This window comes from Dermacentor albipictus, chromosome 1 (assembly GCF_038994185.2).
Source record: "Dermacentor albipictus isolate Rhodes 1998 colony chromosome 1, USDA_Dalb.pri_finalv2, whole genome shotgun sequence".
Classification (NCBI taxonomy): Eukaryota; Metazoa; Arthropoda; class Arachnida; order Ixodida; family Ixodidae; genus Dermacentor; species Dermacentor albipictus.
Window position 1 is genome coordinate 178,535,214 of NC_091821.1, and position 12,536 is coordinate 178,547,749.

General features: G+C 42.6%; 1 protein-coding gene across 6 annotated transcripts in view; it reads right to left on the reverse strand.

The window, feature by feature from the left end:
- Nucleotides 1-9,831, reverse strand: part of LOC139052788 (protein BANP-like) — a 45,819-nt gene extending 35,988 nt beyond the window's left edge. The window contains exons 1-4 of one of the 6 annotated variants that reach the window (XM_070529890.1): nt 9,767-9,831; nt 8,703-8,749; nt 4,630-4,808; nt 442-620 (exon numbers count right to left, since the gene is read on the reverse strand). In XM_070529890.1, the coding sequence (XP_070385991.1) occupies nt 442-620; nt 4,630-4,808; nt 8,703-8,745 (401 nt within the window). In that variant the 5' untranslated portion in view covers nt 8,746-8,749; nt 9,767-9,831. The other 5 variants (XM_070529887.1, XM_070529876.1, XM_070529892.1 and 2 more) reach the window with 5 other exon arrangements.
- Between the last annotated feature and the right edge of the window lie 2,705 nt (nt 9,832-12,536).

Genomic DNA, 12,536 nt, shown 5'->3' on the forward strand with positions numbered 1-12,536 from the left:
TCATGTAATGCGCAGACTAGATAACCATTGGACCATTAGGGTGACAGAATGGGTACCAAGAGAAGGGAAGCGCAATAGAGGACAGCAGAAGACTAGATGGGGCGACGAAATTAGGAAATTTGTGAGTGCTAGTTGGAATCGGTTGGCGCAGGACAGGGGTAATTGGAGATCGCAGGGAGAGGCCTTCGTCCTGCAGTGGACAGGAATAGGCTGATGATGATGATGATGGTGGTGGAACGCTCATGAAATTTCAACACCCTGAGGTCCTTTTATGTGCAACTGTGAAACCTTAGCATACAATAATTTTGTATTCTATCTCCATCAGATGTGGCGGCCCCAGTGGGATATAGTGCTGTCCAAAGCTTATATACAGGGTGTGTTGCGCTGGTGAACAAGGCTACTGTCACTCAACCACAGGACAGCAAATAACTACTGTCTCACCTCGTGTCACTTGAGGGTGTGCTGGCGGAGCTTGCAGCAGGTGTTGGTGTGCGTAACATTGCTGTCAGACTGTGGATCTTGTCACCAAGAGTGGTGTAGCGGGTCTCGACTGCACTCAGCTTGCTGGAAATCCCCTCTAGCCTCTGCAGAACCTCAGCCTGCAGCTCTGCCAGTTGTCTCTGTGGAGCACATGGTAGGAAGAACAGTTTTGCTGCGGACCACATTCATCCATAAAACTGTGCGCACTTGAGTGTTCTAGAAACTTAGGCAGTTGAAATAGTACCAGGATTTTAAAAATTATGGGGTTGATTGCCATATCTTGCAAATGAAGTGTTGGAAGCAATAACCATGAATGACTTTGCATGTGCTCTCCATCATCAGTGCCTTCGCACCTTCTGTGCAACACCAAAATGGCGCCAAATGGAGTAACAAACATTGATGCCAGCCCATTTTTTCCAAAAGACCCGATGCAGTGGTCGAAAAAACCCTGCATGACCTTATGCAGCCTTTTGCCTTAGATCTACGTATGACCTTACGCACAAACTCTGGCGGGAGTCCTTGTTCAGTACGTGGTCTTTCAACAGAGTTTAATATGTCGTTTCTTTGTCCCCCTCGACACTCATATTAACACACTCTCAGTCAGTTGCAGTAAAAGCTGATTCACAAGAACTGCATTGTTCAGATTTCCAACTTGCCTATCTTACTTCTTTTTTTTGTTTCGACATCACCCATGCTGAAGAGGGTTCTTTCGGCCGCTCCGTAAGAGCATGGCAAGTTGCAGTGCATTGGGCTAATGTGGAGATATTTCCCAACTCTTGTGTGTTTATTATATGTCATTACCTCTCCGAGTTTTGCCAAGAATGATGTGGTCGATTTTGTTTTCAGGATTACTTTGTTATCACAAGTAAGGTAAGAAGGTTACAGTCTCGACTCTAGTTCAATTAGGCAAAAAGCAAACATGATGTTTAAGAAGTGTGAACAACTTTAGCCTGACCTCCAAACTTAAAGGAGCAGTTGCTGGTGCTATGAATTTTGCAAAAAAAAAAAAAAAAAAGTCCAGAGGATGGCAGTTTTTAAAGCTTAATACCGGCAGTCTCATAAACAACTAGCAGAGAATATGGAGGTTCTACACTCCAGCTTGCTTCCTAGCATCAATGCATGTGGCTACACATCGCTTGTAGTCTTTGCCCAGAGATAACCTTCCTTCAGTGACTGCAAAACTTGCATGTCCATAGGGATCTGCATCACTCATATCTATGGTGCTGGCTAGGACAAAGTTGCGCACAAAGACCATCCGCCCCTATTATACTCCTAATTCCTGAATACGTAAACCAAAAACAAGTATTAGTTTTAGGCATGTCACATGATAAGTTTAGGTAGGCACAGCCTGTCAAATTTCCTGCTTCTTGATATTTTTTTAGAGGTTTGCCAGGGTTTACTTTCGAGGAAAATGCCAGGCTAGAAAAAAAGAACATCTAAAAATTGCAGGACAGTTCTACTAAGCAAAGAAAATGCAGAAAAACCCCTACAGGCAGGATAATAATCTTACAGTTGGCAATAATGCTGACAAACAATACGTGGCATTAACCATTCTTCAAACCTATGTGCCAGTGTCCACGCACATAGTTTACTAGTCCTTTTTTTTTTTCTCATGCGAAAGCATCGAAGTGCCCATTGAGCAGAAAAGCTGGCATCTGTAGCAGAAAAAAATGGCACCTAAATTCCTAATGGCTGCAATACCACGTCACATGTGCGCCTCGACGAAGCAGAGCGGGCGAAGGGGGACACCTGCTGCCACGCTGGCATGCCAGGTGTTACGTGAGGGGAGAGGGCATCGCCTTGACACCACGTCACCCTCACTGTCAGAAGCTTGTGTAATTCATGCGTTCTTTGTCCGCGCAAGCTTGCACCTGCGTTCTAACTTTGCCTCGGTAATCACTATAAAGAAACTAATGTATAAAAAAACTAAACAACTTCAAAAGTAAATAAGGTTGCGGTGAGTTTCGAACCTACGACCCCACGCTCAGAAGCCGAGTGTCTTACACACTGGGCTAAAGCAGCACTTTTTTTTTTTTTTCACTGAGCCTTTTTTTTTATTTCTTTTTTTTCCATAGCAGGTACCATGCACGGAAGCGTTCTTTCTTCACAGCTTTTCTAACACACACACACACACATACACTGCGAATTGCACATCTATATGAGTATTCATCTTTGCTGCAGGCGCTTCTGCCACACCTGCCATCGCTTGCTAAACTCATCTTCGCCGCCCAGCAGCGAACTTGTATACGCAAAAGCATCACAAAAGTGCGTCCACGCAGGTTTTGCGTTTTCTAGTGCTAGGACGTAATCAGTTCGGGATCTCCAAATTGCATACAAACCTAGCAATAACAGGGTTTCAGCACTGTTATTTTTGTCATCTTCCAGTGTCAGATATTTAACGTTATCCCAATTTGGGTATATCTGCACGTCAAACACAATTCGTATGTTGTGCCAAAATAGTACTGCATTTGTACAAAACAAAAATACGTGCTGCAACGATTCTGGATAGGGACAGAGAGGGCAGTCCGTTGACCACGGCACGAAGAAACCCTTGTTACGTAGCCATGTTTTTACAGGTAGAACTTCGACATGTAACCTAACAAAGAAATCCTTAATCGCTGTTTTTACAGGATATTTTGGCAGACGCTTGAAAACGTCAGACTCCAGCTGGCTTCCAACTCGAGACCGATATAGGGGTGGTGGGAATAGCATATCTATAGTGTTCCAGTACAGACTCTTCCGTTTTAAATTTTTTAGATACTCTTGAGAAAAACGCTGCTCGAAGAAGCGAGCTGCCTGCTCCACCTCCCTGTAGAATTTTAGGGTGCGGGCTCGTGGGACAGCGCAGGTGATGCCCTGTTTGCCGGCTCAGGTGAATCGAGTGCATAGATTTTGCGCAACATATATTTGGGAGTCGCGGTTTGAGCGCATGAGGCGCAGTAACTTATTCTTAAGTAAGGCAAAAGGAGGCCTAGGGCTGGTAAACGTAGAGATAAAACTCAAAGTTCACAGGTACCTTTTTTTCAAAAACCAAACTCATCATATTATACGTCATTCTTTCAAACAATTAGGAGGGGGGTACTTAAGCGAGTGGATCGAAGGTGCCCAAGGAGTCCCACGAGCCTGGGCTAAAGCAGCACCTCTTAGGTAGCAGGCCTGTGCACTCTACTTTATGACATCATGCTACTTGGGCCGAAATTTTCATTGCCAAGCCCAGCGTGACACAAAAGCTGAGATGCCTAAATTACCGTGACTTACTCAGAAGCGTCCCCCATTAGATTCTATGGCAGTCAGGCAAGATAGCATTATGTCACAGATCGAAGTGCACCGGTCTTTGCTATCAAGGAGGCGTTGGGCGAGCGTCTCAATGCGCTTGCTTACCTGCGAGAAGTTCATAACTCGAAAGACCGCTAGCATTAATGTCCAATTGAATGCCACTGAGCGCAGTGGCGTTCAATTGGACATTAATGCTTTTCATTCACAACTCATAAGAAGTGCTTAGGAGTCCTCACGTTTTTTTTTTTTTTTTGTACCTTCTTGACTGCTTAGGTCTTCTGCTGTTATTGCATAGAATAGCCTTCTCAAATGACATTGTGAAATGCAATGTTTATTTTTAGCAGATTCTCAGATGCATCAAACTCTACGATTGACAAGTTACTGTTACTAGCTTCATTAGATCACATAAAAAGACCAGATTTTGTTGAACCAGTTACATTAGATTGCAATGGCATAGGTCAACACATTGATGTCCAACTAGCAGGACTTTATGACTTATTTATTTTTAGAACATTCTCTGATCTGCTTTAGGCTAAATGAAGACCACCGCTTCTGTTAGATAATTTTAAATTTGGCTTAACTAAAGTGCACTGAACCTATAAGAAACTAAATATTCTCAATTCAGCTTAAAGGAGTATTGACAATTTTCTTTAACTTCTTTCCATTTTTCCTAGGGTATCGAGGTCCAAAACCCTAATTTAAAGAGGAAAAAAAGTTGAAAATGCTCTGTCAGTACTCCTTTAACAGAGCTGCTCTTGTGCTTTTTTTCAAAACCAGTCTGGATTCCGGAGCAGTACCATGTGAACTGCACCTCTCAGCATAAACTTCCCAAAAGGCTTTCGTTGTGCTATTCAAGCAGTCAAAAAGACCTACTGCCAAGTCATCTTGCGTGGTGGTGCCGCCAGCCAGACTGTTTTCCTCATCAGGGGGCAGGCCAGCCATTTTGGCCAGCAGGAACTGGCCACCTCCAACAGGCACCAACCGCAGTGGTGGGCTATCAGCCTGTTCCGTCATCTGGTCCACCAGTACGAGCCCTGGCAGGCTGTCCCCTGCTGTCAAAGCAGTCCCAACATGAAAATTTAAACCCAAAGTGCCCTCATGAATAACTGTTCACTCATAGATTGCTGCCTTGTGTTTGTGTGATGATTCAGTGCAAAGCCACCTGCTCGCATTGCGGCATAGAGCATGATACCACCGACTGTGAGGTGTGCTCATTTAAATGTCCCAACTGTACTGGCTCTCACAAAGCGGCTTCGAAGGAATGCCCGAAGATGATGCAAGAGGTTCGTATTCTTCGAAAAATGGCAAGAGACCAATCTTCACGTAAAGAGGCTGCTCAATCTGTTCGCCAAAGTGACCAACGGTCGCGACAGAAGCATCACAAAACCATTTCAGGAGAACTACCTAGCGTGGCACAGGTACCACAACCGCCTCTGCCCGTACGTGCATCGAGAACGGTAACGGCGTCTACTGATAATTCAAGGTCGACGAGAGCACGCGGCAGACATTCACCTCCACCGGCTGATACAGACAGACAATGGCCTTTGCTGCACTCTAGGCCCACGGCCATGCCAGCGGGTACTAGTGGTTCTCTGCGCCATGAAGCCAAGAATGATAGGGCCAATGAAACCGGTGACACTACAGGCAAGCAAGGAGATGAATACAATGAGAAGGAGAGTGTACAAAAAATGCTGAAGCACATGGTAGAGTCAATGTGCGTGATTCTCGGTGGTCTCGAGACTCCGGCCGCTAAAAGTGCCCTACAAGTGCTCGCAGTGCTAGAGCCGCTTATCGCAGCTCTTTATATGCTATAAAGATTTTGTTTGGCGCTTGTGCTGTTCGTGCAGGGGAGGCCCACACACCAGCTTCGTCCCAGCGCCTCTATTTTTAAGTTCACTTGAATTGCTGATTACAGATTTGATACGAAACCTGATAGTGGCTTCATGGATGACATTTGTGAATGTTTATCATCAGAGTGTTGAACTTGTTCACCTTTGCGCATCCCTCTTGCTATGTCATCATCATCTCTCATCACACCTTTATGTCCCCGTTCCCCCTCCCCCTGTGCAGAGTAGCAGGCTAGAGCGCCTTAGCTCAGGCCAACCTCTCTGCCTTCTTTCAATTAAATTATCTCTCAGTGTTTGTCGATGTCTCAACAAGTGCGCTGTCTTTAGAATAATAGTATCCAGCCCATAAGCCCACCAATACATCCTGATGCCTTCAGTCATTTCTTAACATTGACTACTGCCCTGGGCATACATAATGACTTTAAAGACAGTGCAGCCAGCCAACCTTCAATGTTTCCATATTGACATAACAGTAGCACACAAGAAAATGTGATATTATACAGGCCTTTCACATCCACCATGGACACAAGTAACAAAGTCAAGTGCTGTGGTTTATGCAAATACACAATGCCCAGATGGCAGCACCAGCAAGGCTGCTGCATGAGATAGCATGTTTAGACTCCATTCTTCTGAACAATCAGTGCCAGAACTGATGGCAACAAAAAATGTCCCAATTATTTATTGCGCTGCATTACACCAGTATGCTGCACATTTTGTACATACCATGCGCAAGAAAACCAGCATATAAGAAGAATCGGCTTTGTTTTCAACACAAAGGTTGGGTGCCCCCAAAGGCAAAAAGCTGCCACACAAAGGTTGACAGGACCTAGGGACGTATGGACAGCTGCCCACAGTGGATCTTACGGAAAACTCAAAATTTTGCAGGACAACAAAGAGAAGTTACCATCAAGAATTAAAACCCGAAAAACAGAGAGTACTTCTTAAGGCTAGCTTAAAACAAATACAGCCACTACGAAACATGCCGTACGGGTTACTTGTCTTCAAACTGGGGAAAAGACGGGGAATGCGGGAGATGGAAATTCAATACGATGAGCAAAACGTGAACAAGGTGAATGCAGGAGCCAACGTTTTGACAAGTGGACTTGTCTTCTTCAAGAACACAAGTCCTTGAAGATGACAAGTCCACTTGTCGAAACGTTGGCTCCTGCATTCACGTTGTTCACGTTTTGCTCATTGTCTTGAAACTGTGCAATAAACAATATTTCTACAAAAGTTTAAACCTTTGAGTCAAACTATGCAGGTAGTCCATAGAGTTCCGTGAGGCAAGTTGAGCTTAGAAGCAGGTGCCCATGAATATGAGCACTTGCTTCTAAGCACTGTGTTTACTAGATTGCAGGCCATCTGAATCGTAAACATGATGAATAGATGGTTAGGCTAGTTGCTATTTCATCACTGAAAAACCAGAACGCTGTGACCAGGAACCGTAGTGTCTTCTTTATTCATGTTTTGTTGTTGTGGCACTCATATACCTAAACATATTAAATAAGCAGCAAAGGTCAGTGAACAAGGACAATAAGGCTGTGTCCAAAACCAATTATGACAGCTTACTGGTACCTGCATGCTTGGTATATAAGTACCAATCTATTAGATGTCAATTATATGTTATTGTTTTTCACTTGTCAATGCAATTACATTTTCTAATAATATGGCTCTGAGACAATATACACAGGCCTGTTCTTTTCTGAACATTATTTTTTTAGATATTTGAAAAAAGAAAAAGTGACAGGGCAGTAATGTTTCCAAATTCCTGTTACATTTATTTTCTCTGAAGTAACAATCGACATGGCCTTTTATTTCACATCAAGAAACATTTCACCTACGTTTCAACCTAAGCGACTGTCTCCTAAAAAAGTTCAAAAGTTCATTTCGATACAGTCTCAGCCAGTCTTATCATCGGCCTATTTATGCCTACTGCAAGACAAAGGTCTTTCCCCGTGATCCCCAATTACCCCCATCTTGCACCAGCTGGCCCCATATTATGCCTGCAAATTTCCTAATTTCATCACACTACATAGTTCTCTGCTGTCCTATAGAATGTGCTTCCTTTCTCTAGGCACCTATTCTGTAACTCTAACTAACCATTGGTCATTTGCTCTACATATTACATGGCCAGCACAAACTCAATTTCTTCCTCTTAATGTCAACTAAAATACCAGCTACTCTTAACTTCCTAATGCACACTGCTGTCTTATCTTTTTTAACTTTTATTCAAAATACCTTACCAGGCCCAAAAGTGAGTGTTTCCGTGTCTCTTAAAACCCAATATTTTTCTTTCCAATGCCATCTCAAGCTTCTTTGTTAACCTCCAAGTTTCTGCCCCATATGTACCAGTGGAATGCAATTATTGTACACTTTTCTTTCCAAGGATAGCAATAAGCTGCCCATCATGACTAGGTAAATGCCTGCTATATGCACTTCACCCACTTTTATTATTGCAATTCTTTCTCGTGATCAAGGTTGCCTGTGATTAACTGGCATAGGTAAACATACTCTTGTACTGATTCTAGAGGCTGACTGTCAATCCCAAATTCTCATTCTTTTGAAAGGCTGTTGAACCACTCAATCTTCAGCCACTTATCAATAAGCAAATCTTCAAACCTCATTGAAAGCACTGCTAACACTAGACTGCATGAATAATGAACAAGAAATGCATGTGCTAACAAAAAACTTTTCTTTGTCTTCCTCTGTCACATTACTGGCTGCTCAATGAGTATATTTTCAATGCAAAGCAAGTTTAAGTATTTAATTATTGCACACTGTAGTAAGTATTGACCGCAGTTATGTTTAACTCTGAATCCAAAACTAAATACAAGAGCTAATATAGAGGTTTCACAATCTGCATATGAGACACAGTTTGGTTAAACACCAGCACAGCACTCAATACAGTCATGAATTGTCATTTTAGATTATCTGCTTAAGATTATTCTTATACTTCCTGAAAAAAAATTAAAGTGCTTGCGGCCTTGCAAGGCAGCAAGAACTTTGAATTGTTTTACTCACATTGGTGTTAAAAAAAAAATGCGTGTCAGTCACGCACGCCTCAAACACACTAGAAAAGGCAAGATAAGTAATGATCACCATTCACTGTCAGTTGAAATGATGATGGAATGTCGTCCGCCATCCTCCTAGAAAGAAAAAACATCGTTCCTCGTGAATGTTTACCGAAAAAAATTTTAATGAATTCGTTGTACAATTAACTTATTACATTTACCACATCTGCTTACACTTCCAGGTGTCTCGTGCTTAAAACACGCACTGTGACGCTACGTAAGAATTTCTAGAATGTTGCGCTGCTAAGTGCTAATCCCCACTATGGGCACGCGCCACTACCACTCAGGTCAACAACCATCATCACACATGCTTTGACGAACGCCGACACATTGTGCACAAATGTTTTGTCTGCTCACGTTTGACAGTTGCAGAAATTTATAGACAAGCATTATGGAGTGAAGTGCGAGAAACGTATATAAAGTAAGAAATACAGATTATGATTTCCAACCGCACTGCATTACATTTGGCGAAACTAAGAATGAGGTACAATACACGATGAAAAGTACTTCGGAAATGACATTAAGAATTGGACGGAGATTGAATGTGCCCAGCTTTATTTTGTCTGCCACACTGTTCGTTAAAAGATAAAGAAACTGCCTGAACGGTAAGGAGCAGAGCCATGCGATAGTCTATCAGGGACGATTCTCTCGCCCACGAAAACTTGCATGACGATGGGCCGCGAGCATGGTTTGATAAGCTCAACGGCAATGTTGACCAGCAGGTGCTTTGTATTTAAATAGTAACACGTTCGCAGCTATTTTCTACAAAACAAGCACTGCGTTCATGATGATGCCTACATTGAGAGACAGTTCTGTCCACAATGAAGACGAGGACAACGGGCGCCAACACAAACGAAGAGCAGCAACAGCAGACGAGCCGCCTTTCATAAGTAGCGCAAGCCGCAGGGGCGCCAAGGTGTGCGTGTTAACGTAAGGCCGAGGCCTAAAATGAATTGCCATGATCTTGTTGACACAACTAAAAAGTGCACGTAATTCGAACGTCCTTTGAAGCAGAAAACACTTCCGACGAGAGCGGCACAAACAGAAACGAACAGTCAGCGTCCCCGCAAAATCTCAAACGAAATCACGTACCTTCTCGATATCGCGATAATGGCGTCTCTTCTCGGCAAATTCGAGACGAGTTAATATGACGTCATAAAGTCAAATTTTACTTATTCAAGAAAGGCACTCAAACAGAATGAAATATAAAACCTTAACATTTCTTAAGTAGAGCTACGGGTAGCTTTTTGGTATGTTTAATTATATCTCCTTAAACTCTAAAGCTCTGAACACACATCGAAACCGAAACTGCACGACGTTTACAGTGACAAAAAGGATCCAGGGGCTGTCTCCACCACATTGCCCGAACCATTTTGCCCTTTTGCCTGTGGATAAACTTTCCCCGGCTTTAAAAACTCCGTGCAAGTGTCGCACTGTAAGCGAAGGCACAAAGTTTTGCGAAATTGTCATTGGTGCTACATGCGCGAAGCAATTTGCTTATGGAGCTCGCTCCTTTCACTCTTCTACCGCGTTACGCAAAGTGTCAATCGATGCAGCCAGATCCCGCACCACAAACAGGATTACGCGATACTGCATTTTGCAATTGCGTCTCGTTGAATGATCTAATAAAGGAACAAACTACGTTGTGCAGTGCTCGCTGGAAGCAGTTGGGAACGTTGCGGCACGTGCAATGTGGCCCTCCATTTTTGGGTAGTTCCCGCTTAGAATTGCGTACAGGTAACAGGTGTCGGCAAATGTATGAGGAGAGGCCCTTAAGTTGCTTGAATTTCTTCATTTACATAACGATTCCCACCTCAATGCCTAGTCATCCAGCATTTAATTAAATGGTTGTTAATGTTCTTCTAAAGGTGGAAAGGTATAGAGACTTCTGTTCCTGGTCCATCCGGTTGCATATTTGTTCATACAGATTTCATTCCCAAGAGCCAGTTTTTTTTTTTTTTTTTTGTAAGCCAGAACTCGTATGACATGTGGGAGATTAGAAAGAGGAAACTAAAATAGAAGAAACAAGCAGATAATAAAAAAAGGGACTTGTGCAAAGAGGTGCATAATCACATCTACAAGGTTTTCACATTGCTATTGACCTCCACGACAACGAGTTCGTTAGCAGTGCGTTCCTTAATTTTGAAGCTGAAAAATAGCTTTCAAAATTTCAAGTACATAACAGGCAGAAAGAACTTTTGTAACTCTTCTCACGTTAGACAAAATCACATCAAATCGTTTTGTGTGCATTTTGACAACATAGTTTCTTGTGGTTCACGTAGGAATGTATAGGAATTCAATCAAAAATTAGGTAGGACCTAATTTTTTATTGATGAATTCACTATACAAATCATAAAATAATAATTTCAGACTATAAGGCTGACACGTATCGTAGTCAACAGGGTGAAAGATAGATGCAAGTTGCAACTGTTCTGAATGATTCGATCTGCTGCAGCGGAGTCAGAACTCCTGCGCTGAGGCCCTGCAGTCACCGAGCAAACGCATGGAGTAGCTAACTTCACCCAATTTCCAGTCATAATTAATGAGGTTAGCGTGCCTTTAGGCAGCTTACAAATTTGCTTTCTCGATTTAGGCAAAATAGTTTGTTATTTTGGCAAACTCGTCCAAATCCCATAATGTTTGCATCTCTAGAAGCAATGTGCGGTGCTACAGCACGACACCTATTAGCTCCTTTAACAACCCCTACACTCTATGTGTATCTGGTGAAAGTGCCGTTTCACTGTTTTATTACTGCCAATACGATGGTGCAGCAGGCACGATCACCTTTCAGTTGTTTCTCATTTTTCTTATTTGACTGAAGTGCAATTCTGATTGTCATTACACGAATCAAATAATGTACATTTGATTCATCTATCGACATTCAAAATTGCAGCAAGCTTTTTATTAAATGAAACTCCACACAACCTATACATTGAACTTTTTCTTTTAGAAACGAAAAAAGTGCTTGGTATTCTATTCGACATTCAAAGTTTAGTTTTTCAAATAGCTTTTCAAACATCCCTAGGTCCAGGCACAGGGGCATGTTTTTCCATCTTTTTAACTGCATACTTGATCACGTGATGAAGCTTTACTAGAAAAAAGAAATAATAAACAGCACAGGCTGTTGTTCTGCTGAAACAAGCTAGCCATACAATATGGCACTATTGTATACATAAGGACTGTCTCATTGCTTTGCTTACCTGCATATACTAAGCCCAAAATTGTGCACACAGAAATATTTTGAAGACACTTTGCTCAATTTTGAACACATGCTTTGGTGCTGCTTGGCGTTGGCCGGTGATGGTTCTCGAGGTGAACAGCGGTGGAAGCGGATGCTGCACAGTGAAGTGCTGGCGGACCAACTCAGGGCTGTCCAGAGGGCCCGTGTGACGGCAGAGGGGCTCAGCCTCTCTGTACTGACGTGGGAGCGGCCCACATCAGTCCCAGACTGATCCCTTGGGACCTAAATAAAGTTCTTCATACCATACTGGGCCTTACGCCATTCAAGTAGCAGTCCTAGACACCAGAGGTTCTTAAAAAGAATTTAAATAGTGGGAAATGAGGTGCTAGTGTCTATGGGATGTGCAAGTATGGAGAGCCAGCATGAGAATAATAGGCAATACATGGATTTGCTAAACGTTGTCCTTCTCGCTTCAAACGAATTCGTGACATTGCGAATTGGCAATTATCTACAACAAAACAAAATTATAAATTCAAAAATTTACAATAATTCATGTGTATGGACACTTATTGTCTTCATGTATTTAGACAACGGTTATTGCTTGGAAACTGTCAAAGATAAAACATTAAATGAAGGCACAAGAACGTCTGCAGCCACAAGTATGAAGATTAAACAAATCCA